The sequence below is a fragment of the Phaseolus vulgaris genome, unplaced genomic scaffold (genome assembly GCF_000499845.2).
Source record: "Phaseolus vulgaris cultivar G19833 unplaced genomic scaffold, P. vulgaris v2.0 scaffold_21, whole genome shotgun sequence".
In the NCBI taxonomy this organism is placed as follows: domain Eukaryota; kingdom Viridiplantae; phylum Streptophyta; class Magnoliopsida; order Fabales; family Fabaceae; genus Phaseolus; species Phaseolus vulgaris.
This window is the reverse complement of record NW_027174090.1, coordinates 175,053-197,394: the sequence shown is the minus strand read 5'-3', so window position 1 is coordinate 197,394 and position 22,342 is coordinate 175,053. Positions and strand designations below refer to the sequence as shown.

The window sequence follows — 22,342 nt, the reverse complement described above, 5'->3', positions numbered from 1 at the left end:
TGTTGAAGAAAGTGAAACTTAGGTTTCCTTTCACTCGTTTCGAGAGGGAGCTGTTGACCGAGCTCGACATCGCCCCTGCCCAGGTCCATCCCAACAGCTGGGCATTCGTGAGGGCGTTTCAAATTCTTTGCGCGCACTTGGGACTGCCAGTTTCGGTTGATGTCTTCCTCTTTCTATTTGAGGCAAAGAATCCCGGAGATCGCCTCTGGGTCAGCTTGAATGGAATTGCTGGGAGGTCAATCCTCTCCATCTTCTAGCAATCCTACAAAGACTGGAAGGGGAAGTTCGTCAAGGTGTGCCCGAACGACCAAGACCCTTCGCTGCTTGATGGCTTCCTCTTGTATTGGGTAAACAAGGGGAACAAGGATTCCAGGGACAACTTCAGGAGAGTAAGAAGTTCTGACAACATGGGGGAGTTGGACAAAGACCTTTGTCTCTTCTGGAAAAGCGTGGCTTCTGCCAACATCACCTTCCCCACTACTTCAATAATCTCCTTCGAATTCCTCGAGGGCCAACTTGAAATGCACATAGGTTAGCCCCTACCCCGACACCAAGATTCTCATTTTGTGTTGAAACTGACTTAGCATTTTTACAATTCTGTCTTTGGCATTCTGTTTGTTCTGTATTGGTCTTGATCATTTATCCATGTGCTATTTCCTTATGTTACTTTTGTATGTATATACTTGCATGTTCTGCTTCTGCTTTGGGGCATACTCATCTATTTTTTACCTTGTGCAGACGCAATGTTGGGAAAAGGAAAACTGGCAGAATTGAGGGTGATCGCCCGATCCCACAAACTTGCAGCGGGCTCCCAAACTGTGCCCAACTCGGTTGTGGAGATCGCCATTTCCCAAGGAAAAACTCCTCCCCGAGGTCCAACTTCTTCTGGGGCCCTACCCGCCCCAGAAAGGAAAAAACTGGTGTTGAAGAGACCAAAGAGGAAGACTCCTCAGGTGGTGTCGAAAGAAGAAGACGACGATGAAGCCACCGAGGATGGTCTCATCACCAAGAGAAAAAGGGTAACCACCTCCACACCACCTGCACTTCCAACACCAACATCGCCATCACCTCCAGCTCCGTTAGAGCCAGTCCAAGCAGCACTACTGGCCGCCGTACCCATAGTGATCGAAAGTAGCAGCTCGAATTATGCAGAGGACCCTCCAAGCGCCTCTACACCGTTTGTATCTGTTGGAGAGGGTCCTCCTTCCACCACATCCATTGCTGGGGCCGCATTAGGAGAAGATGAGGGTCCTAAGGCTTCGCCAATGCCTATAACAGAAATTCCAGCCTCACCACCACGCCTGGAAGCCCCCCTTGTTGTACAAGCTCAAGAGGGTGGTGGTGAAAGCCAACATCAAACTCCACCAGCACCTCCAGCATCAGCCTCAAACCTCCCAGATCCCTTTAAGGAGACCTTGGGACCCTTCGCAGCTCAACTGAAGACCATGGCGGAAGATCTTCCTTTGCTTGTGTCAAGAGCTGTGAAGGATTCACTCAAGAAGCTCCAAGAGGAAAACTTCGAGCTCAAGGAGTCAAATCTCATGATAAGGGCTGAGGCTGAAAAGCTCACTTGCAATCTGCTGATGAATGAGATGGAACATTCAAGGCTGGAGGATGCGCTGGACGCTGAGCTAAGGAATACACGCAAGGAAGCCTCTGATCTGCGCCAAAAACTGCACATCCAAATCCAAGAGAAAATTGACTTGGAGAGCAAGTTGGTCCCATTTTGGGTCAAGGTGGCAGATTTGGAGTCTGCACGAATGGCTGAAGCTTCCAGGTGGAGAGAATCGAAAAGAGATCGACAGATAGGGAGATCCTCCTGGGGAAGGTCGAGGCAGACAGGGATAAGGCTCTCGCTGAGCTCTCCCAAGCTCGTGAGGAAGCCAAAAAGGTTGCTGCAGAGCTTGCCCAAGCTTGGGGTGAGAGTAAGAAAGCTACTGAAGAACTTGCTCGAGCTCATGAGGAGAAGGAAGGACTGAAAAACCAAATACATGAGCTTGAGCAGAGTGCTGCTCAAATTCTCACCTCTGGGTTCGAAGCTGCTCTGGAGCAAATGTCATGCCAATATCCTGAGCTCGACCTTTCCATGCTGTCGATCTGCAACGAAGTGGTGGATGGGAAGATTGTGCCTTCTAAAGATTAACTGCCTTTCCCCATCACCTCTTCTTTGAAAACCTTCTGTTTGTCTTTTGTTTGTAATGACCAATCTGTGTATAAACTTCAATTGGTACTGTTTATATAACTGCTATTGTTTGAACATTGTCTTTCTATTTCACCTTATACGCCTTTGCCTCTATTTGCTGTGTGGTTAACCAACATAACTGGTGAAACTTACTAAACTGAATTAACTCAGCAATACTTGAACTTAACCCTTCACATACCGCTTTTAACTCGAGCAAACTGTTAACCTTATAATAAACTTAACAAACTGTTAACTCAAAGTAAATTTGAGCAACTATCAACTCTTCGGCGATGACGCTCAACAAAACTTGTGAACTTAAGGCAACAAACCTTAGCATAAAATCACTTACTAGGCAGCAGGTTTTAACTCAAACTAGTATTAAAATACAGTTTACCTGATCTGCCAAGTGAGGTGCCCCTTACTTCTGTCATCACCTGAAACTCTTCTGATCTGGCACTCGCCGTACATCCCCCCACTATCTCAACCTTCACGCCCTAGGGTTTTGGCGATGTTCCCTCTTTTGCATAACTTGATCATTGTTCCCTCATTTGGGGGTAGAGGCGCCTTTCGGATCCTTCTCTACCTCCCTGAGTTTTAGAACAATGATCTGGATAGTGAGGTGTTCTCTACGAACCTATCTCAGCTATCCTTTAACTTCTTCCACCCTTCACGCCATACCTGAACTCGTTCAAGACGAGAAGGATTTTATCTATCTTCGCACCGCCCGCAAGCGTGGAAGCTTTATCTGATCTTACTGGGTCAATATTGATGTTTCACTTAAAGGGGAAAAGGCGTTTTCCATCAACCTTCCCTTCCCGCCGTTTAAGGTCATGAACACCCCTGACCTTTCAGTTTCATCTTGCCTGAACTCACTCTTAAGGTGAGAAGGACTTTCTCTGGTGCCTCAACTTGCCCAGGTGTACATCTCCTCCCCCCTGGATGCACTGAGGACTTTTAATCTTGCCTCAATCTGCTTATGCAAAGAGGTCTTTCAATTTGTTCTTGCCTGCACTCGCTCAAAGGCGAGGAGGACTTCTCCTCTTTCTCGCCTGAACTCGCTAAAGGGCGAGGAGGACTTCTTCTCTCGCCTCAAGACGCACGAGAGCGTTGAGAGCTTTTTACATTACTGGTGCCTCCGATCGCCGAAAGACGATGAGGTCTTTAAAACTTTTAACTATTGCCGCCGATCGCCGAAAAACGATTGGGACTTTAAAACTTTTAACTATTGCCGCCGATCGCCGAAAAACGATGGGGACTTTAAAACTTTACTAGAAAGCATGCAATATAACTTTACTGTTGCCTTAGATCACGTACAAGTCATAAGGTCTTTTTCCTAAAAACTTTCAAATTAACAAGCATGCAATCTTAGAAACTTTAAACTTGAAAACTCTTCTTTATTGGGTGGCCTCATTAAAAACCCTCCTTAGGGAAAAAAGAGTGCCCCCTTGAAACTGTTTTAACAGAAACTATTTAAATCTCTTCATGTTTGTCTTTACTTACAAGGCTTTAACTGTAATACAATTTGAGATTTGTGGCGTTCCAAGTGCGAGGAATCGCCCCTCCTTCTAACGTCTCTAAGCGGTAGGCGCCGTTCCCGAGCACCTCGGTTATTCTGAACGGTCCCGTCCACTTAGGCGATAAGTTGTTCTCCATCTCGTACTGATGGGCCTTCCTCATCACCAGGTCGCCAATTCTAAACTGCCTTGGCATTACCTTAGAGTTATACCTTCGCTCAATCCTTCTCTTTACTGCTTCGGCCTTCACTCTCGCCTCCTCCCTGACCTCATCCAGCAAATCCTGATGGCATTTCATGTGTTCTTCTTGAATCAAAGTAGTAAAAAGTGATGCAGAAGCAATGGGTGAGTGAAACAAAGCCCTCCTAGGAGTTGTGTTGGCTTTGAAGGTGCATGAGTAGTGTGATGTTTGAGTGGTTCGGCCAGCTCAAGGGAGAAAGGTGAAAGGATTGAAGTTTATAGCCTAGATTTCTAGGAGAAGTAAAGCTAGTGCACAAAAATGGCAGCATAACAATACTCAATTAAACTTGTCAAATACAAGGAGATAGCCTTCCTATTTATAGGCTATGTGGACGTAAATGTTAAGCCACATTTCTAAAGAAAATAAAACCAAAATTAAATCTAAATTCTAAGGTGCAATGACCGGCCATACACAACCCTAGATTCTAGAAGGTTTCCATCAAAAATGCTTCCTACACTATCCTATCTACTAAGTACCCCCAATGGGCCTTTATGCAAACATATACAAAGCCTTCTCTCTTCCATCCGTGGCTTCACTTGCTTGTCTTTGAACATGTTTGGCCATTGATCTTGTAAGGGGACCTAGACGGTCTAGCTCCATGGATAGTCTCCTTCCTTCACGTTCTAGACGCTCACCTTCACGTCCTAGACGCTCTCCTTCACGTCCTAGACGCTCACCTTGGTCTTGGTCTAGACGCTCTCCTTGGCTTGGGTTTTCTTGGGTAGGTGTGCTTGGCCCTCCTCCATCATCCCCTCCCCCTTGGAAAGGATTTGTCCTCAAATCCAGCTCGTCATCGTCATTGGTACCTACAAATGGAGAAAGATCAATTACATTAAAAGTGTCATGTACTCCATATTCAAGAGGTAGGTCCAACTTATATGCATTGTTGTTGACTCGCTTGAGAACTTGGAAAGGTCCATCACCTCGGGGACTTAGTTTGGACTTCCTTTGATTTGGAAATCTATCTTTGCGAAGGTGAAGCCAAACTAAGTCTCCTTCCTCAAAAATTATTTCTCTCTTCCCTTTGTTGTTGTATTTTGTGTACTTCTCATTTTGTTGTTGAATTTGGATTTTAATCTTCTCATGCATTTTCTTGACAAAATAAGCTTTGATTACTCCTTCCTTATGCACAAAATCTTGTGGATTAGGAAGGGGTATTAAATCCATAGGCGTGAGAGGATTGAAACCATATACTACCTCAAAAGGGGAAGCACTAGTAGTCTTGTGAACTACTCTATTGTAAGCAAATTCAATGTGGGGAAGGTACTCATCCCAAGATTTGTTGTGGCTGCCCTTCATGATAGCCCTAAGCATAGTTCCAAGAGATCTATTGACTACTTCGGTTTGCCCATCCGTTTGAGGATGACAAGAAGTTGAAAATTGTAGTCTTGTTCCAAGTTTACCCCAAAGAGTTTTCCAAAAGTGGCTTATAAACTTGGGATCTCTATCGGACACTATACTTCTAGGGAGACCATGGAGTCTCACCACTTCTCTAAATAAGAGTTTAGAAATATTTTGAGCATCATCTACTTTGTGGCGTGGAATAAAGTGGGACATTTTGCTAAAACGGTCCACTACCACAAAAATAGAGTCATGGCCTCTTGCAGTCCTAGGAAGTCCTAAAATGAAATCCATGCTAATGTCTTCCCAAGGAGCATTTGCAATCGGCAAAGGGGTGTAGAGTCCATGCGGCATTGTTCTAGACTTTGCTTTTAAACATGAGATACATCTAGAACAATGTCGTTGGACATCTTTCCTCATGTGTGGCCAACAAAATTTTGCTTTTAAAAGATCTAGAGTCTTATCAACTCCAAAATGGCCCATGAGTCCCCCTTCATGTGATTCTTTGACAAGGAGTTTTCTATGTGTTCCTTGGGGAATGCAAAGTTTTCCTTCTTTAAAAAGATATCCCTCGGACACATAGTAACCTCCTTGTGCTCTATGTAGACATTGAGCATAGATGGATGAAAGTTCTTGGTCTTCTTGGTAAAGCTCTCTTATGTGGTCAAATCCAAGAATTTGGGCACCTAGTTTTGAAAAAAGTGTGTGCCGTCTTGAAAGAGCATCGGCCACTATATTGGTGCTCCCTTTCTTGTATTTGATTACATAAGGAAATTGTTCAAGAAATTCCATCCATTTAGCATGTCTCTTGTTGAGCTTGTGTTGGCCCTTTAAATATTTTAAAGACTCGTGATCACTATGGATAACAAATTCTTTGGACACAAGGTAGTGTTCCCAAGTCTTTAGGGCTCGCACAAGAGCATAAAGCTCTTTGTCATAGGTGGGGTAGTTGAGGGTGGCACCATGGAGTTTTTCACTAAAATAAGCAACGGGGTGTCCACCTTGCAACAAAACCGCACCTATGCCTACCCCCGATGCATCACACTTTATCTCAAAAGTTTTGGAAAAATTTGGAAGAGATAGAATGGGTGCATTGGTGAGTTGAGCTTTGAGCCTTTGAAAGGCTTGCTCATGCTTTTCATTCCAACAAAATGCAACATCTTTTTTCACAAGTTCATTCAAAGGAGAAGCTAGACTAGAAAAATTAGGTACAAACCTTCTATAGAAGCTAGCTAATCCATGAAAACTTCTTACATCACTTACATTTTGTGGAGTTGGCCACTCGCGGATGGCTTTGATTTTCTCGGGATCTACATGCACCCCCTTTTTGTTAACTATGAAACCTAAGAAAACTACACTATCTACACAAAAGGTACACTTATCCCTATTGGCAAAAAGACTATTTTTCCTAAGAACTAGAAGAACTTCCCTAAGGTGACTTAGATGGTCTTCTAGGCTTTTACTATAGACTAAGATATCATCAAAGTAAACTACTACATATTTACCTATACAATCCCTCAAGGTGTGATTCATAAGCCTCATGAATGTGCTTGGAGCATTAGTAAGCCCAAAGGGCATCACCAACCACTCGTATAATCCAAATTTGGTCTTAAAAGCAGTTTTCCACTCATCACCCTCCTTGATTCGAATTTGGTGATATCCACTTTTAAGGTCAATTTTGGAGAATAGAGTTGACCCATGCAATTCATCAAGCATATCATCAAGCCTCGGGATTGGATGCCTATACTTGATGGTGATGTTGTTGATTGCTCTACAATCACAACACATACGCCATTTTCCATCTTTTTTTGGCACCAACAAGACAGGTACAGCACAAGGGCTTAGGCTCTTTTGAACCCAACCCTTCTCCAACAAGTCTTGAACTTGTGATTCTATCTCCTTTGTTTCCTCGGGGTTGGTTCTATAAGCAGGCCTATTTGGTAGGCTTGCCCCCGGTATAAAGTCAATTTGATGTTCTATCCCCTTAAGAGGAGGAAGCCCAATGGGTCCTTCTTGGGAGAATAGATCTTCAAATTCACTCAAAAGGTTTTCTACTTGAGGAGGTAAAACCATGAGTTCACTACTTGTGGCAGTGTATGTAAGTGCTCCTTTACAAAAGATAAGGCTTGGTTGTTCAACAAGAAGCAAGTTTTCAAAAACATTTTCAAGAGGTTTTTCTTGTTGACCAACCTTGTGGGAAGGAACACTCTTCTCCCACGCCTTTCTATCCCTAAGGATTTTCTCTTTTTCTAGCTCTTTTTTTTTTTTGTTTTCCTCATCCCTCTTTTGTTTCATTTGTATTTGGTCTTTCACCACTTGAGAATGTGGTAAAGGACTAAGTACAAACTTCTTATATTTATGGGTGAAGGAAATCTCGTTAGTGAGACCATCATGCAAGGTTTTCTTATCAAATTGCCATGGCCTCCCTAATAAGATATGGCAAGATTCCATAGGCACTACATCACATAAAACTTTGTCTTTGTAGTTCCCTATGGAAAACTTGATTTCCACTTGCTTGTCTACATGTAGATCCCCATTTTCATTAAGCCATTGAAGTTTGTAAGGTTTTGGGTGAGGAACTACTTGTAGCTTAAGCTTTTCAACCATCCTAGCACTACAACAATTACAACTAGATCCACTATCCACAATGAGGGAACATATATTTTCTAAAACATTGCATCTTGTATGAAAGATGTTCTCCCTTTGTGTTTCCATGGATGTGCTAGGGTGATTGTTGAGGGTTCTCCTAATCATAAGCAATTCTCCCTCTAGTGGAGCTACCCTCTCATCCTCTCCCCCTTCCTCTTTCTCACTAGGCTCATCCTCGCCACTAGTGTACTCGTGTACACCTTTTAAAAACAAAGTCCTTTGGTTTGGACATTGTGCTTGCACATGCCCCCTACCATAGCACTTAAAACACTTGACATCTCTAGCTCGGATGGGTGGGGTTGAGGTTTCTTTGGTGAAGGGCTTGGTAGGCTCTTTTGGTTTTTCCTTGGATGTACTACCCTCCCTTCTAAACTCTTTCTTGGGATAAAAGCTAGAATAGGGGCTCACCTTTTGACTTGAGGTTTTGCGCAAGTTTTGTTGCTCAACTTTAATGCAAAGTTGAACCAAATCATTCAAGTCTTGATAAGGTAAGAGCTCTACTCTATCTCTTATCTTAAGTGATAGGCCACTAAGGAACCTAGCTGTGGTGGTTTCCTCTTCCTCTCTAATAGAGGCTCTCATCATATAGAGCTCCATCTTTTGTCTATACTCCTCTACGCTCATATTTCTTTGTTGGAGTCTTTGGAGCTTGTCCATCAACTCCCTATGGTAGTAAGAGGGTATATGTCGACGTCTTAGGGCTCCCCTAAGGTCATTCCAATATGTAATGGAAGGTTCCCTATGAAGACGTCTATCTCTCGAGAGAGAGGTCCACCAATACATGGCATTTCCTTGGAAACTAAGGGTGGCTAAGGGTACTTTTCGTTCCTCACTTACCCTATGGCAAGCAAAAAGTTGCTCTACCTTCATCTCCCAATCTAGATATACTTCTACATTTTCCTTTCCATGAAAATGAGGTAGGTCTACTCTTGTTTCCCTTGGCACCTCTTGTTCCCTTTGCCTAGTTCTTCTAGGGGGTGGTTGGTAATAATCATTGATTCTACGGCTTCCCTCCCCTAAAGACTCAATACTTTGAGAATGGGATGCATGAGTTTTTTTTTATTTTTGTGATTTTTGTGACTTCTCTTCTTGAGCTTTAGCCAACTCATTGATTTTGTTCTCATTCTCCAATTGTCTAAAAGATATCAATTGTACCGCTTGGGATACTTCTTTTAAAAGAGTTTTCAAAGATTTTACTTCACTTTCTATAGACTTTGGAGAGTGAGAAGAAGAAGACATGGCTAAAACTTTGTGTATATAGGTGTTTTACTTGGAGAAAGTTTAGGAAAGTTAGAGAAGGGAGTTTTCCAGGTAAGGGAGGTGAGTCACAATGGACTACTTAAGTACCAAGCCTTTTCCTTGCCAAAAACTTTCCTCCAATGACTTCACACAAAATTTTCTCTTAGTAAAACACTTAGAACACAAGAAGTTGAGAAATCAAAAGCAAGAAAACTATGTAAGCTAGATATGCAGCAAAGCTAGTCGGTATAGCACAAAATTAAACAATACTAAGTGATCCTGCCTGTTGACCGGAGCGCTGGAGAATGCCTCGTCAAAGGATCGACGTGTGCACCACTTATCACCTTCGTTCCTCCCCTGGATCTACTTCAAGAACCTGCAAAGAAACGACACGGCGCCGCTGCGGCCGATCGCACTCTGACGCTCAAGTCAGTGACGGTATCACCAAAAACTGATAGAACTAGAACCGTGCAAATCCTCTCACAAACAGCTCTGTCACTCGCAAGCGTAAAGTGTATGAACTGAACGTGCGTACCTCAGAAAGTCTGTTAAGAACTCTTATATACCTGGTGGTTTTCTCTCTCCTGGCAGTTACAGACTTGGACACGTGGCTCGCATCCAACTGTACACGTGCCATCATCTGGAGGCTCCCTGACTTGGCGCCGCTTCTGCTCTCATTTTGGCTAAGTTACTTATGCATGGTACTGCCCAGTGCATAGCTAACTTAGGAGTGCGATCTCTACTGGAACTGGCAAGTTAGGGCCTTCATACACCTTCCCTGTGGTCTCGCCGGCCGCCTTCACAATTTGCTTATCCTTCATCTTTGGCGATGTGCTTGTTCTGGCGATCTCCGACTGCTTGGTCGCCTGAGTCTACATCTGGTGACTTCGTCTTCAACCTGGCGATCGCCCATTCTGGTAAGCTGGAAATCGGAACACGCCAACTTAACAATCGGCGACTACACGTGCCTCCCGACTTCCTTCCCATCTGCCAACCTGACGCCTTGTCAACACGCCTACACTGTAGCAGGATGCCACGTCATCACACCCGACCACCAGGGCGGTACACAAGCCCCCCAGTCTTAAGCGAAGACTTGTCTAGCGAAAAGACTGAAAGAGCCTTCGTTAACACCGATCTACGTGGCACTGACGCAGAATTCCAAGCGATTGTACTTTATGCTGCTCTGACGCTCCACCAAACCCTTCGCCCATCGCTCGACACGTGGCTTCATCAACGGCTCTCTTCATTTGCCGTTTGCGCTTCCTAAACCCATTTCGAAAACCCTTAAACCCATTACGCTCCACTGTTCCATCACTTTCTTCGTGCTTGCAAACGCTCTAACTTCCCTCTGCGAAAACTCTCAACGCTCTTCAACGCTCCAGATCACCATCTTCCTCCATCGTCTTCCTGATCATCGAAAGGTAATTACTTTCCTTCGTCTGCTGGGTTTCCTTACATTTTCACCGATTTGCATCATCCTGTAACTGCCTGGTGCATACGCTGTGGGTCGTTTTTCCATTTCTCTTCTGCGTAACTTAGGGCTTTGTCGATCGTCGCAATGAACTCACATTCGTTCGTCGTTTCACCTTCCTTCTGTGACCGAGTTAGCCTTCGTAACCCTCCTGATCATTTTTCCTTTCTTCTTCCTTTGCAGCTGCCATCATGACTCGCACCAAGATTACCCCGAACCCCCCTCCATCAGCACGAAACCCTCCTTCACAAGCACACGACTCAGCGCAAGTTCGTGGCGCTTCCTCTTCGCAGGCTGAGAGGCCTGCATCTTCCCAATCTGCTCTGGCCCAGGCGACTCCACCTAATGCTGGAGGAGCCCCCGTCCCTCTGCCAGACTTCAAAACTCTATACCCCTGGGCTAATCCAACCCTTCTGAAGGAGACCTCGTCGGTGAACACTGCGGGAGCAGTTCTGCGGTTGACAAAGGGGGACGAGGCCTATCAATCGTTTCACAAGGAGCACGACGAGAGGATGATGGTGCTGCCTTGCCCCGCCGCTCTGCCAGTGTGTGCCGATGACAAAGTAAGCGCCGACGGGCCCTTCTGCTTTGTCTACACAACTTTCTTCAAGAAGGTCAAACTCAGGTTCCCTCTCACCCGATTCGAGAGGGAACTCTTGACCGAGCTCAACATCGCTGCCGCCCAACTTCACCCCAACAGCTGGGCGTTTGTTCGAGCCTTTGAAATAACGTGCGACCACCTAGGGTTACCCGCGTCGGTGGACGTGTTTTTGTTCCTTTTTGAGGCCAAGCACCCAGGAGACCGCCTGTGGGTCAGCCTGAATGCCATTGCTGGGAGATCCATTTTTACCATCTTCCAGCAATCGTACAAAGACTGGAAGGGGAAGTTCATTCCAAGTACGCGCAAACGATAAAGACACTTCCCTTCTCGATGGCTTCCCCTTGTACTGGGTGGACAAGGGGAAAAAGGAGTCCAAGAGCTGCTTCAGGAGGCCCAGAAGTCCTGATAGCATGGGAGCTTTGGACAGAGACCTCTGTCTATTCTGGAAGAGGGTGGCAGATGCCAACATAACATTCCTGACCCCCACCCTGATCTCCTTCGAATTCTTTGAGGACCAGTTAGAATTCCAAATAGGTTAGGACGCTACACTTTTGTCTTGATATTGCTTCTGATACTGCTTCTGGGCGTCTTGTGCGATACGCACAAGACTTTGGTTTTACCTTTTCTGCATAGACCTGTTTTGCTGTTTCATGGCCTCATACACTTATCTTTTTCTTCTCTGAGCTAACTCATGTATTTTCGTTTCATGCAGACAATATGTTGGGTAAAAACATGCTCGCCGACTTAAAGGCGCTCGCCCGAAACCACGGGTTGGCGACCGGTTCCCAGACGGTGCCCAACTCGGCGGTCGAGAAGGCCATCGTTCATGGGCGATCACCGCCTAAGGAACCCACCCAGCGCAAGAAACTGGTCCTTAAGAGGCCTAAGCGAAAAGCCCCCCAAGTCGTCCAAGAGGAGGAAGAAGAGGACGACGAGGTCACAGAGGATGGCCTTGTCACGAAAAGGAAGAGGGTGGCACCATCTTCTCCACCTGCTCCACCCCCTCTTCCAACCTCATCACCACCATCAACGCCCGCTCCTCCTCCCTCATCGCCAACACCACAAGCCCCTTCATCACCAGTCCAAGCAACTCCACTGGCCACTGCGCCACCAGCAGCTGAGGCTCAAGAGCCAAATTTTCTGGAGGACCCCCCAAGTGCCTCTACGCCACACATCTCAGCTGGAGGGGGCCCCCCTTCAAACACTTCAGCTGCAGAGAACGTTCCAATCGGAGATGAGGTTGCTCACACCTCTCCAATTCTAATTACCGAATCCCCGATTGCGTCGCCACACCATGAAGCAACCACTGAAGATATTGCTAAGGAAGGTTGCGGCGAGAACCCTCAACAAGCCCCCCTGGCGCCTCTCCAAGCAGCGAACCTTTCCCTCGAAGTCACAAGGATGTGGGAACCTCTGACTGCCAAACTCAAAACCATAGCAGAGGATATCCCATCGATCATAACGAGGGTTGTGGAGAGCTCCACCAGGAGGCTTCAAGACGATCTCTACAACCTCAAGACCGAAAATAGCACTATGAAGGTTGAGGTGGAGAAGATGTCATTCAGCCTGACGCTCGCAGAACTCGATCACTCCTGAGTGGAGGATGCCCTGAATACCGAGCTCAGGCTGGCGCGCAAGGAAGCTGCTGACCTTCGCCGCAAAGTTCATGATCTTGCCCAAGAGAAAGTTGAGCTAGAAAGCAAAATCGTGCCTCTGCGCACCAAGGCGAGCGACCTGGAGGCTCACATTCAAGCTGACGCCGCCAGGGTGCAAAAACTGGAGCAGAGGTCGATCGACCGCGAGAAGCTACTTGGGCAAGTAGAAAAAGCGAGGGACGACGCCACGGCTGATCTCGCCGAGGCAAACAAGGAGAAAGGAAAGATGGCTGCTGAGTTGGCCCAAGCTCAAACAGAATCCAAGAAGGTTACTGACGACCTTCTCCATGCTCAAGAGACCAACGAACAACTCCGAAAACAGGTTGAAGAGCAGGAGCAGCAGAACAAAGAGCTCAAGAAACAGGTTGAAGAACTTCAAGGGCAATTTGAAGAACTTAAGCTAAACTCTGCTCGGATTCTGGCTGCTGGATTCGAAGCCGCTTGGGAACAATTCGCATGCCTATTCCCCGATCTCGACCTCAGCATGGTGTCGTTGAACAACGAAGTAGTAGATGGAAAGGTCGTTCCTGCTGAAGACTAATCCATTCCACCTCATCTGCTACTTTATAATTTCCCTCGTATTATTCTGTAAAAACTCTTGTATGTGTGCTTTTATCAAATACTTATTTCAATCATAAGGCTTGGATATTCTCTCCCCTGACTCCTTTTAAGCGCTTTAACCTTCTTTGCATGTTTAACTTTGTCGGATTTAACTTAACAATTTTGCAAATACGACTTTTGACGCAACTGCCTCGAGCCAATTCAAACTTAAGCAATAATCACTTTAAACAACTTGTATTCTTAAGGCAACTAACCTTATCGCAAGAATACCCTTCGAACAACGAACTGTAACTCAATGATTGGCTCAAACAACGTCCCACTCGACCTGCTTTATCAAACAAGTCTTTCAACCTTCTCGCCGTCGTTTGAACTTTCCCCGATCGCCAAGAACTCTTGGTACCATCAGCCTTTCCTAGCTTCATGCTTTGGCAATCGTTTCTTTATCTGGGGTAGAAACGCCCTTTGGGATCTTCCTTTGCCCCCCTGAACTTCAGAGCAAAAGACCGGTTGACTAGGCGTTCTCTTCGAACCTACCTTAGCCACCTTTCAAGCTTCTTCCACCCTCTGCGCCATACCTGAACTCGTTCGAGACGAGAAGGATTTTATCTTGCCTATGCTCGCACATAAGCGAGAAGGTCTTTTAACTCGCCTGAACTCGCTCAACGGCGAGAAGGTCTTCTCTTTAAACCTCTCAACAACACCCGATTGGCAGACTTCGGGTGTTTACAGACCTCGGGCATCGCCAGGTTCGGGCGTCGCCAGCTTTGGGCATCGACCATTATAGGGTGTCGACTACCGTAGGTGTTGCCCACCTCGAAGGCGTAACCAGTTGTCCTGAGAACGTGCTTTGGCCTAGATGGTGCCACCCCCCGATACCCACAGGTAGAAATGACCGTGGAGGGGGCGGCATAGAAGGAGGCGGCACGGTAGAGGCCTGGAGGCCTTGGGCCTCGGTATGACAGGAAGCAAGCATAGCTGAGAAAGGTGGATTTAAAGCCACACCTTCAGTGCCAATAAGAAGAGCCCCAATCCACGATCTATCCGCGCATGAGGTGTAGGGATGCGGCAGAACGCACCACCGCTGATGCCCTCTGGAGCAGAAACGACCTGTAAGAGGCCACGCCCCAGAGGGGCGTCTACATGCAGGGTACGTGAGCAACTCAGGGGACTCCTAGGGGAAGTGACTCAGAGACGGGTGCATCAGTTGGCTCCCATGCAGTCACCCCTGGGCGCGCCAGCACTTCAACAAGGCTACCGCACGCGCTGGGATACTCCTAAGTCTGGAATGCAGCGTCGTGAGGTGCGCTCGTTAGTAAGCTTAAGTCAGAGAAGCCACGTGGCAGAAACGCGGGCAAAGGTATATAAGGAACAAGAGAAACAACATAAGGTACGTTTTCCAGATACTCTGTCATTTGGCAAACTACACACACTTGTAAACTTGAGAGAGAAAAGGAGAGAATTCAGTTACACACTTCCAAGAGCACGGTTGTTGCCCTGTTCTGATACGGAGGTGCACGGTGCTTTCTGCCTCGTTTACTGACTTGAGCATCGGAGTGCAAACGGCCGCGAGCGTGCCATTTGTCTCTGTGTTGCAGGAAATCTTCACGGGAGAAGGAGCAGGTTCGAAGGTTCGCGTTCCACCGTTCGAAGAGACGCGCGAAGGTGCTCAAGTTTCTAGCAGGAACATTTATAAAGCACAATTTTTCTTCTTCTTCTTCACTTGCAGATGAGCTTGAGGAAGAGACATCATTGTCATCCCAAGCAATGTAGGCTCTCTTTGATTTTCTCTTCTTGTCAATCTTCTTGTGAGTTTTGTTTTCCTGACTTTCTTTATTAGGAAACTCAGCTTTTATATGCCCATGTTCACCACACCCAAAACATGTATATTTGTTAGAGTTAAACTCAATAGATTTCTTATTATCATACCTGTTGGATGAGTTTTTTTTGTTCTCCTCTTGAGGAACTTGCTAAATTTCTTGGACAACAAGCTAAATGTTTCCTCTTCACTTTCATGACTTGAGTCTTTACAATTTTTGTTCCCAACAACCTTCAATGCAATTTTCTTCTCCCTCTTATCCTCATTTTCTTAAAGATTCAGCCTATCCATCTCCTATTTGTTCTCTCTTAGCTTTCCAAACAATGAGGCAATGGTCATGGAGGTGAGATCCTTTGATTCAGATATGACAGTGACTTTGGGCTGCCATGACCTATCAAATATGGCAGTGAACTTTGATGTTGAGTTCCTCTTTATCAAAAGTTTTCCCAAGACTCATAAGATGATTTATTATGTGAGTAAACCATTTTTGCACTTCAACAATGGTTTCACCTTTCAACATTCTAAACATCTCATACTCTTGTATGAGAGTATGATTTCTTGACCTTTTCACATCATTTGCCCATTCATGAGTCACCTCAAAAGAGTCCCACATTTCCTTTGTAGACTCACATTGAGATACACTGAAAAACTCATTAGAACTTAAAGCAGATGTGGTAATGTTCTTAGCAATGCAATCATATTGAGATTTCTTACTTTCTTGCTCAGTCCATTGGGACCAAGGTTTTCCAGAGATAACTTTTTTATTTTCAACCATGGGAATAAAAGGTTCGTTTTTAATTGCATTCCAAATACCTTTGTGAATAGCTTCAACAAAGATTTTCATTCGTACCATCCAAAATTGGTAGTTCACACCACAAAACAGTGGTGGTCTATTTATAGAAACACCTTCCCCAAAAGGTAGTTTATCAGCCAACAATTCAGAAATTTTGATCAACTTGAATATCTTTCAAGAACCTAGCTCTTGATGCCAATTGTTAGAATTGAAGACCTTAAACAAGAGGGGGGTGAATTGTTTTCAAACATTTTTCGAAAGTTTTGAAGGTATGAATAAAGTCAAAGAAAAATCAAAGCCAAAGGTGATGGCATTTTCATGAAGGTCTTCTTGAATCATGTAAGAAAATGGTGCGAAAGCTATGAAGGTGTGTGTGCAAGATCCTCCTAAGAGTGGTGTTGATCTTGAAGGTGCATGATAGGTATGGTTATAGGGAGGTTCGGCCAGCCCAAGGAGATGTGAAGGAAATGAAGTTTAGAGCCTAGAATTCTAGGAGAAGCAAAGCTTGGCACAAAATGGCAGCATAACTTTACTCACAATAAACTTGAAAATACAAGGTGTAGGCTCCTCTTTTTATAGGCTAAAGAGGACCATAATGCAACCCTAATGCTAATCAAAATGAAATGCAAATTTACATCACATGGAGCACATGGCCATGTGGAGAATCCTTCTAGAAAGTGACCAAATCTTTAGCAAATCTAGGTTAAGTATCATGTAATCAAGTTTATGCTATTTACACCACAACTAATACTAAGCTACCCCTAATGGGCCTTCATGTAGCATAAACAAATCTGCATGGATTCACTTGGCCATGGGCTTAGCAATTTGGTCCTAGACGCTCCTTTCATTGGCCTAGACGCTCTCCACCTTGAGCTAGACGCTCCTCCCCTTTGGCCTAGACGCTCCTCCCTTAGCCCTAGACGCTCTTGGTTTGGCTTTGGATGCTCATGTCTTGGCTTTTGTCTTTCTTCTGAAGTTGTGTTTGACCCTCTTCCATCAAAAGGAATCAAAGAACACAAGATAGAAAACAATTTTAGTTGAATTCTAGAAATTCAACCAGTTGTTTTTATTAGCAGAGTGTAAAAACAACTAAAAACATATATACAAGAGTTAAGGGAGAGAAAGAATCACACAATAAGTTTTATACTGGTTCACTCTTATACCAAGAGCTACATCCAGTTCCCAGAACCCCTGGGTATCCACTAAGTAATCAAAACCTAGATTACAAACACACAACCACCAAAGAAGTGATCTTGATCCCCTCAGGAACACACACTTCCTTTGGCACACCGCAAACACACCACAGATCAGAACACCCTCTGACTCTGTGAACACCAGTACTTACAGAATTACAAATCAAGAAGAAATGGGATTGATCACACCTGGTACAAATAAAATAAAAGTACACATCAAGTCCTACTTCACTCTTAGAGAAATATCCAAAGCCTAAAGCAATCTTGGAGAAAACTTGATTTCACAAACTTATCTAGTAACATTAATGTTAGGAGCGTATAACATAACATTTATACTCCAATTAGAAGTTGAAAACATTTATTGTAAAAGCCAAATCAGCTTCAAATCAATTAAAGCAGATTTAACAAACTTAACATAATTTTGTTAAGACAGTTAAAAAAACAGTCGGTTGCTTTGTCAAAAAAACCAATTGAATTGGTTTGACAATAAAGTTAACCAAATTCAAATATGCCAAAACTAGTTTCAAAAACCTTAAGTATGAAATAACCGATTGAAACGATAAAACAACTGGATGTTTTTCTGTTTCTTCAAAAAACACTCTTTTCAAAATGATTTGAATTAAACCAAATTTGTATTCAAACTAAGAGTGAATTAACAAATTCAAACTACCCCAGAACACACCCAACTAAGCTAAAAACAATCTTCAAGCAATCTATGGAGATTTGGAGTCATCAAAGCTCTTCTTCAACAACTCCATCTATCAGAGTCACATGGCCATGTTGATGTATCACCACCAACATATATCACTTTGTCACCATAAGAAAATCTCCCACTATGGTGGACCACAAGGTAAAAAAAAAAACCTTTAGACACCATATGAAGTTTATAAAATGTATCCCTATAAAATATATATAAGGCCACATATACCAAACAAATTACAAATCAATCTTTCATTGAATTATGTTAGAAAACAAATGTTGGACCACACACAATTTTTTTTTTGCACATGGTGGGTCCCTTTATCATAAACTACTTTGTAAATGTTCCCTTAAAGTAATCAAATACAGAACATACAACATATAAAATAAAGCAATCAATTAAATAATATTTAAATACCCCATAATCATTGAACCAAGACAATGTAAATGAAAAAAGGCCTAACCTTGGAAAGGAGCAAACATAAAACTGAACCACAATCAACAATCACTGCACATCAAACCACCAAACACCAACACTGCACCAAATCGCACTTCACAAAATTGCGCTTCACGAGATCACACTTCATTAATGTCCAATTATAACCCCAATCGTCCCACTCATTGATTGCAATTCAAAAACCCTAACTCCCAATGTTCATTTTTACTAATATGTTAATTCACTCCACTTACCACCTCACACAACACCCAATCCCATTTCTCTCTGCCACATAAGCAACACTTGACGCCTTTTGGGGGGAGTTAAGAGAAAGGACCAATTTGAGTACTTTTAAAAAAACAAAGGGACCAAATTGATTTTTTAAAAAACCACTGTGCTGAATTGAATATTGACCCTAAATGTACGGACCAATAAAAAAATTATAACTGTACCGACCAATCCTCGGACGTCGTTGACTGCTAGTAGACGTGGGGCCACGTAAGCTGGGTCCCACGAGTGACATGGGCCAGTGCCTTGCAGACGGCATGCCGAGGGTATCAAGGAGTGGTCAGGCGTCGTTCACATAAGCTGGGTCCCACAAGCGGTACGCCCAGGGTGCCTCACAAACAGTACACCAAGAGGGTCGAGGAGTGGTCAGGCATCAGTCATCAGGAGATGTTGACGTGTCCTCGGACATCGGCAAGTCAAACAGCAGAGCTGGGCCACGAGAGGTGGATTCCAGACAGCACACCAGTTACCAGTTAGGGAGAAGCCTAGATCACGAGGGGTCCATGCGTGTGGTGTGGATGATGCGTTCAGGCGTAGTACAAGTGAAGAGCCACTGGAAGAGATAAGGCCCGTGAGGGTTACGTTCCAGGGGTAAACTGCATGCATGGCACGTGAACAGCTAGGGCACTCCCAAGATAGATGGCCCCAGAGATTAGGTGCACAAGTTGGTACCCAAGTGGCCATCCCGTCAGAGGTTTCACTCTAGTGAGGGAGCCTTACGCGCTAGATTGCCCTAAGAGTGGGTGATAGCAGCGCTAAGGCACACCCCAGTAACCCTAATTGCAGTTAGCGGAAACAGCGGAAACCCTAGAATATATAAGGGGAAGTAACAAACCTAATAAGGTACGCAACATTTACACGAATACACACACAAAGTGATGGAGGAGGGCCAAGCACACCTCACCATGGAAGCCAAGACCCAAAACTAGACCGTGATGAGTGTCTAGACTCAAGGAGAGAGCGTCTAGGACATGATGAGGGGAGGCTACACATGGAGCGTCTAGGAGGAGGCCTACACCGTCTAGGCCCTATTACAAGGCCAATGGCTAAGCATATTCACGCCCAAATGGACCTAGCCACGGATGGAATAGAGAAGACCTTGTATATGTTACATGGAGGCCCATTAGGGGTGGCTAAGTAAATAGTGTAGTGTTAGAAAGCACAAACTTGTCTTATATGTGATTTACCCTAGATTTTGTGCATATTCTAGAACCTTAGCACACATGACCGGCCATGTGGTCCATGTGCCATGTGCCTTCTCATTTGCATTTCATTTTGCTCACATTTCATGTGTAATTAGATTAGGATTTACGGCCTCCTTGTGATGGAAGAGGCCCAAGCACAAGCCCACATGCAAGCCCACCAAAGGGTAGATTTGGGCCAACCATAGAGTTATGGCCAAGAGGATCCAAGAAGACGTTCTTTTACATGTTCAAATGCCATAAACTCTAGTGTAGAGTAGACTTTAATTTCTTGTCAAAATTAGCATAGGAACTTTATTTGTAATTTTCTTAGAATTAATTTTGGCACCTAAAACACCAACCTAGGTAAACTTAGAGTTTCTAAAAAAACCTCTAAATTTACCAAGGCCGGTCTAGAAAGCCCATGGAGGGGGTGAACATCAAAACTAGACACACCCCTCCCCATGTGCTCATTTGTGCACCCATGTGCTTCACATTTACATTTCATTTGGCTAGCATTAGGGTTGCATTATGGTCCTCCTTAGCCTATAAAAGGAGGAGCCTACACCTTGTATTTTCAAGTTTATTGTGAGTAAAGTTATGCTGCCATTTTGTGCCAAGCTTTGCTTCTCCCTAGAATCCTAGGCTCTAAACTTCAATTCCTTCATCTTTTCCCTTGGGCTGGCCGAACCACCCAATACCCACACTTAACATGCACCTACAAGATCAACACCACTCTTAGGAGGATCTTGCTCACCTCATCCATTGCTTCCGCCCCTTTGCTCTACTTTGATTCAAGAAGAACTTCATGAAAATGCCATCATTTAGTATCATGAGCTTTGGTTCTTCAAGATGAGTAGCTCTTGGTCTTTTCAATTTTAGTTCTTCTTTATTTCATATTGTCATTTAATTTCCATACTTGTCTTGCTTTTTTTACATTTTAATTTGTTTGGTGTGCTTTGTGGAAGATCCAATCGAAGCACTCTTGTTCAAATTGATCTTGAACAAGTTCTTGTGCAATTTGTGATAGGATTCCATACACCTTTGAGTTGCTATTTTCTTTTAGGCTTTTGAGTCTTTATTGCTTTCATTATTTGGTTCATATTATGCTTTGAGTCTTTAATTTTCTGAATCTATACATGTTTTGTCAAGTCATGTTCATCCTTATTGTCAACAATTCATAGTAGTCCTTTTATTTGGCTTGATTGTTTCTTGATTTTGGGTCTCTTTAATTGCTTGAATCTGCTGTTCTTTGCTCTTTTGGTGCCTTTTAATTTTTAGTTTGAGTTCATATTGTGTTTAGATCCTACACAATTCTATTTCACAAATTTCCATTGTGTCTAAACTTTGGTATCTTGCTGTTTTTGTTTCCAGTTTTCAGAATCCCCTGTTTCAGATTTTCTGTGCTGACTGTTTTGATCCAGAAAAATATTTCCACTCACAGGAAAATTTTGATTCTCTGGAATTTGCAATTTTGAAGTGTTATAGAAAGGACAAAAAAAGAATTAGTCCAAAAGAAGCAACAGAAAAAAAATGATAAATCTTTTAAAATCAGTGTGCAAACCTGAGGCGCTACAGATCAGCATAAATTGGGGAAAAATACGTTTCTGGCCCACAACATTTTCCAGTGGTGCTGTTTTTTTTATTTGGTCATCTAAATCTAGTGCCATTCTTAGGATTCTTTTGTGTGCCTACCTTTATTTTGGTACCTTTTATTTGATTGCTTAATATTTCTTGAACCTCTTTCTAGTTGTCATAATCTAACTCCTTTTGGTGGTACTGTTTTATTCAATTTAATTGTTTCTTGCTTTTGTTCTTTGACCTCTAATTTGGGTGCTGGAATTTCTTCTCTCATTTGGTGCTTATGTGAATTGAAACTTGACTTGGTTAAGGTTTAGCCCTTTGATAGGTGCTGGAAATTGGAGAATCAAGACCTTCATTCTAAGGGGAAGACAAAGACAAAGCCGAAGCAAACTTTCTCAAAACACTACACACATTTGGAGGACTAACAAGCAAAGACAACAAGAGGGAGTGACACTAGCAAAAAGAGGATCAACAGAGGGGGTTTTCTTAAATTCCTTACAACTTAATTTGTGTTAATTACCTCTTAATTACGCTTTAGACGGTGAGTGTGTCTTCAAGGGCTCAAAGTGTCCAAGAAGCCTCACCTAGGGCCGACTAGTATAGAATTCTTAATTAGCAATTGTTAATTGTTTGTAATTGCCTTTTCTTTTGCTTAGTTAGTAACGCTTTGTATGTGTGGTTGTTTTAAGCTTTGTTAAAACCGTCTAGCTTTGTTAATTAGTTAGCATACATTGTTTTCTTGCATTGAAAAAACAAAATTGATTTCTCAACTTAATTGTGTTCTAAGTAGTTTACTAAGAGAAAGCTTTGTGTGAAGACATTGGGAGATAGTTTTTGGCTAAGGCAAAGGCTTGGTATTTAAGTAGTCCTTTGTGACTCACCTCCCTTACCTGGAAAA

At 43.8% G+C, this 22,342-nt stretch overlaps 2 protein-coding genes across 2 annotated transcripts; one reads left to right on the top strand and one right to left on the bottom strand.

Annotated features, from left to right (window-relative positions):
- Window positions 1-407: 407 nt before the first annotated feature.
- On the top strand, window positions 408-2,143 carry LOC137817222 (uncharacterized). Its single transcript, XM_068620471.1, has 3 exons — window positions 408-531; window positions 739-1,736; window positions 1,778-2,143. The coding sequence occupies exons 1-3, from the start codon at window positions 408-410 to the stop codon at window positions 2,141-2,143; spliced, it is 1,488 nt and encodes a 495-aa protein (XP_068476572.1).
- Window positions 2,144-15,664: 13,521 nt separating this feature from the next.
- Window positions 15,665-16,114, bottom strand: LOC137817221 (uncharacterized). Its single transcript, XM_068620470.1, has one exon. It carries the CDS (start codon window positions 16,112-16,114, stop codon window positions 15,665-15,667), a length of 450 nt encoding a protein of 149 aa, XP_068476571.1.
- Window positions 16,115-22,342: the final 6,228 nt, after the last annotated feature.